Here is a 3,111-nt window from a genome sequence, read left to right as displayed (position 1 = left end):
GTTGGTGTTCCTGGTGTTGGTGTGCCCGGTCTGGTCCCCGGTGGCATACCAGGTGAGATGGTGTCTGAGGGATGCTTGGGATGTCCCCAGCAGTGCCGGCTGAGGGGAGCTGGTGTGGTCACCACAGCCCCCCTCACGGTCCCCCTCTCCTCCAGGAGTCGGAGTTCCATCAGCCGCCGCTGCTGCCAAAGCAGCCGCCAAAGCAGCCAAGTACGGTAAGCTGGGATCTCTCCAGGGTTATCCCACATGTCCTGTCTCCTGCCATGTTCCCATCCCAGGCTGCCCCCCTTATTGGGGGGCCACAGCATCCCTGTGGGTCAGGACAAGGGATGAGCTCTTAGCAGGGCTGTACATGAGGCTGTGTCAGGGGATGCTCTCCAGAGCTGGTCTGCATGGAGGGTCCTAAGGTTCGCCATCCACACACATTCTTGTGCATAAATCCACCCACCCTTCCTTCTACCCACCCATACAAACAGCCAGCCATCTGTCCATCCATCCACACCTCCATCCATTCATCTGTCTCACCATCCATTCATCCATCTCACCATCCATCTATCCATCCATCCATTCATCCATCCATCCGTCCATCCACTCACTCACCCACCCACCTACCCCAGCCTGCCATGCCTTTTCAGCGGGCACCTTCCACCACCTCTTTTCCTGAGCTGAAGCTCCAATCCTTCCCTCTTTCCTTGCAGGAGTGGGTGGCCTGGCTCCTGGTGTAGGTGGTCTAGCTCCTGGAGTGGGTGGCCTTGCTCCTGGCATAGGTGGTCTGGCTCCTGGCGTGGGTGGCCTGGCCCCCGGCATTGGAGGTGTCCCAGGTGAGGAGGAGAAAGGCGGGTGATGGTGGCAGCCTGGGACAGGCATGAGGGGGACCTCAGTGGTCTCCACCAACTCATGGCCATCCCATGGGGGATGCAGACAAGGCGGGAGGGATGGGCTCTGCCCAGCAGTGCTGGAGAGGACCCCCCTAGGGATACTGACCCCCCCTCTTGCTGTCTCCGCTCAGGGGTCGGAGCTCCGGCTGCAGCAGCAAAAGCAGCAGCGAAGGCAGCCAAATTCGGTGAGTCGGTTGGAGAAGCCCATCGCTCGTTGCTCAGCCCACAGCAGGCAGCCCTGCCCGACCAGTGGACATCTAGAGTGTCCCCAGTAGCCCTGGCCTGGCACAGACTGGTCCAGGGGGAGCTGGGGGCTTCGGGGGTGGGTGCATCATCCCACAGGTGTTTGGGGATCACACGGGAATCACCCCCACGCTGCTTCACCCCCTCTCTCCACAGGTGCTGGGGTTGGAGGGGTACCAGGCGCGGTGCCCGGCGTCGCCGGAGTGCCAGGAGTGACACCCGGCGTCGGCGTCGTGCCTGGGGTGGTGCCGGGTGTGGGGGTACCCGGTACCGGCATCCTCCCTGGGGCAGGTATGTGCTCCGTCACACCCTATTGGGGACCGGTTTGGGGAGAGCAGTGGCCGGAGATGCTTAAAGCCACCGAGCCACGTGGAGGGGTGGCAGAGGGGGATGTAGGCAGGATGGGGGACAGTGCCACATGGGAGGGGTGCAGGGGTGACAGTCTTAACCGCAGTGTCCTCATTTGCTTTGCAGGCATCCCCCAAGTAGGGGTGCAACCTGGTGCTAAACCTCCCAAATTCGGTACGTATCTCTGCCACCCTGTCCCAAGTCCACCTTGGACCATCACTTGGCAGCCTCTTTGTGTGGCCATTGGGGTGCTGGCCTTGCTTTTTGTCCCCTGCATCCCACCCCCGGTGCCTCAGCAGAGGGTGGCCCAGGCATGGGAGGTGGTGGTGCTGTCACCCACGGGTGCAAAGTGCCACTTGTGCCCCCTCTCCTGGACTTGCTGGGGACATTTTTCTCTTGCTCTGCTTTGCCTGCAGCGGTGTGTCATGCAGGGGGTGAGCCCCCGCTGGGTCTTTTCGCCCTGGGTGCTGTGAGATGGGTGCTGGGGACACCCAGGATGGGTGTCAGGGCTACCCCAGTGGGTCAAGCACCGGCTGGGGGTGCCTGAGCTGTGGGTGCTGGGCTGTGGGTGGCCAGGGGCTAATGGTGTCTCTCTGGCAGGCGTTCCCGGCGCTGGAGTCCCAGGGGCCGGTGTCATCCCAGGTAGGTGCTGGCAGGAGCTGAGCCCAGGCAGTGGGGATGTGCGGGCAGAGGGATGCAGGCAGAGGGATGCTCCCCAAGAGGGATGCGGACAGGGGGATGCAGGCAGAGGGATGCTCCCCAAGAAGGATGCTCCCCCAGTGGGATGTGGGCAGAGGGATGCTCCCCCAGAGGGACCCTCCCCCAGGGCATGGGGGAGTGGGGCTGCCCAAGGAAGGATGGGCACATGTGGGGCTGGGCGAGGAGTGGAGGGCGAGGCTGCCCCGCTGCCTGTCCTCACTGGTGCTCACCCGGGATCCCCATCACAGGTGGCCTTGGAGTCGGCGGCCTTGGAGTTGGTGGGCTCGGTGCTGGTGAGTGACGCTGGCCCCTGGCATCGGGGGTCCCCAGGGCTGGGGCGCGGGGAGTGGAACGGCAGCAGCATGCTGGCAGGGTGCAGCAAAGGGAAGGGGATGTATGGGATGAAGGGGACGCTGGGGCGTTTTTGTCCCCTCCTGGTCCCACGGCATGGTCCCAGCCCACACTGTCACTGTGCCCTGTGCCCCATCCTGTGTCTGCCTGCTGCCCTGCTCCCGGGGCGTGATCAGAAAGGAATGCCATCACCAAGCAGGTACCGAGGGCCATGGCACCACCGTTGCCCGTGCCATGGGGACAGGGGATGGTACTGTACCATGTCCCCAACACGCGGAGATGCAGGTCCCTGGCTGGGGACCCTCTGAGCTCATAGCAGGGTCTGGCTGCAGCCCCGGGGGCAGCGAGCCCCGGCGGGGGCTGCACTGACGCCCCTCTCTGACACAGGGGTCTTGTATCCAGGAGCTGCTGGGAAACCTCCCAAGCCAGGTAAGGAACAAGGGCTGCTCTGGCTGAGGGGACTGCAGGGGTGACCCCCATCCCTGTCCCCAGGCTCCCCACCCTCACCAGGGCTCTCCCATCCCGCAGGTTTTGGTGTTGGGGGGCTGCAGCCAGGTGAGTGCCGCCGCTTGGGGCTGGGGGGGGAGCGGGT

General features: G+C 64.1%; 1 protein-coding gene across 1 annotated transcript in view; it reads left to right on the top strand.

Moving 5' to 3' along the window:
* Positions 1-3,111, top strand: part of ELN (elastin) — an 11,081-nt gene that overhangs the window by 7,083 nt on the left and 887 nt on the right. The window contains 8 exon segments of the mRNA XM_009888872.1: positions 174-236; positions 699-821; positions 1,010-1,063; positions 1,278-1,412; positions 1,596-1,643; positions 2,070-2,111; positions 2,417-2,490; positions 2,799-2,839. Of these exon segments, the coding sequence (XP_009887174.1) occupies positions 174-236; positions 699-821; positions 1,010-1,063; positions 1,278-1,412; positions 1,596-1,643; positions 2,070-2,111; positions 2,417-2,490; positions 2,799-2,839 (580 nt within the window).

Source organism: Charadrius vociferus, unplaced genomic scaffold (genome assembly GCF_000708025.1).
Source record: "Charadrius vociferus isolate BGI_N301 unplaced genomic scaffold, ASM70802v2 scaffold636, whole genome shotgun sequence".
Lineage (NCBI taxonomy): Eukaryota > Metazoa > Chordata > Aves > Charadriiformes > Charadriidae > Charadrius > Charadrius vociferus.
This window is presented reverse-complemented; position numbering and strand designations above follow the sequence as displayed.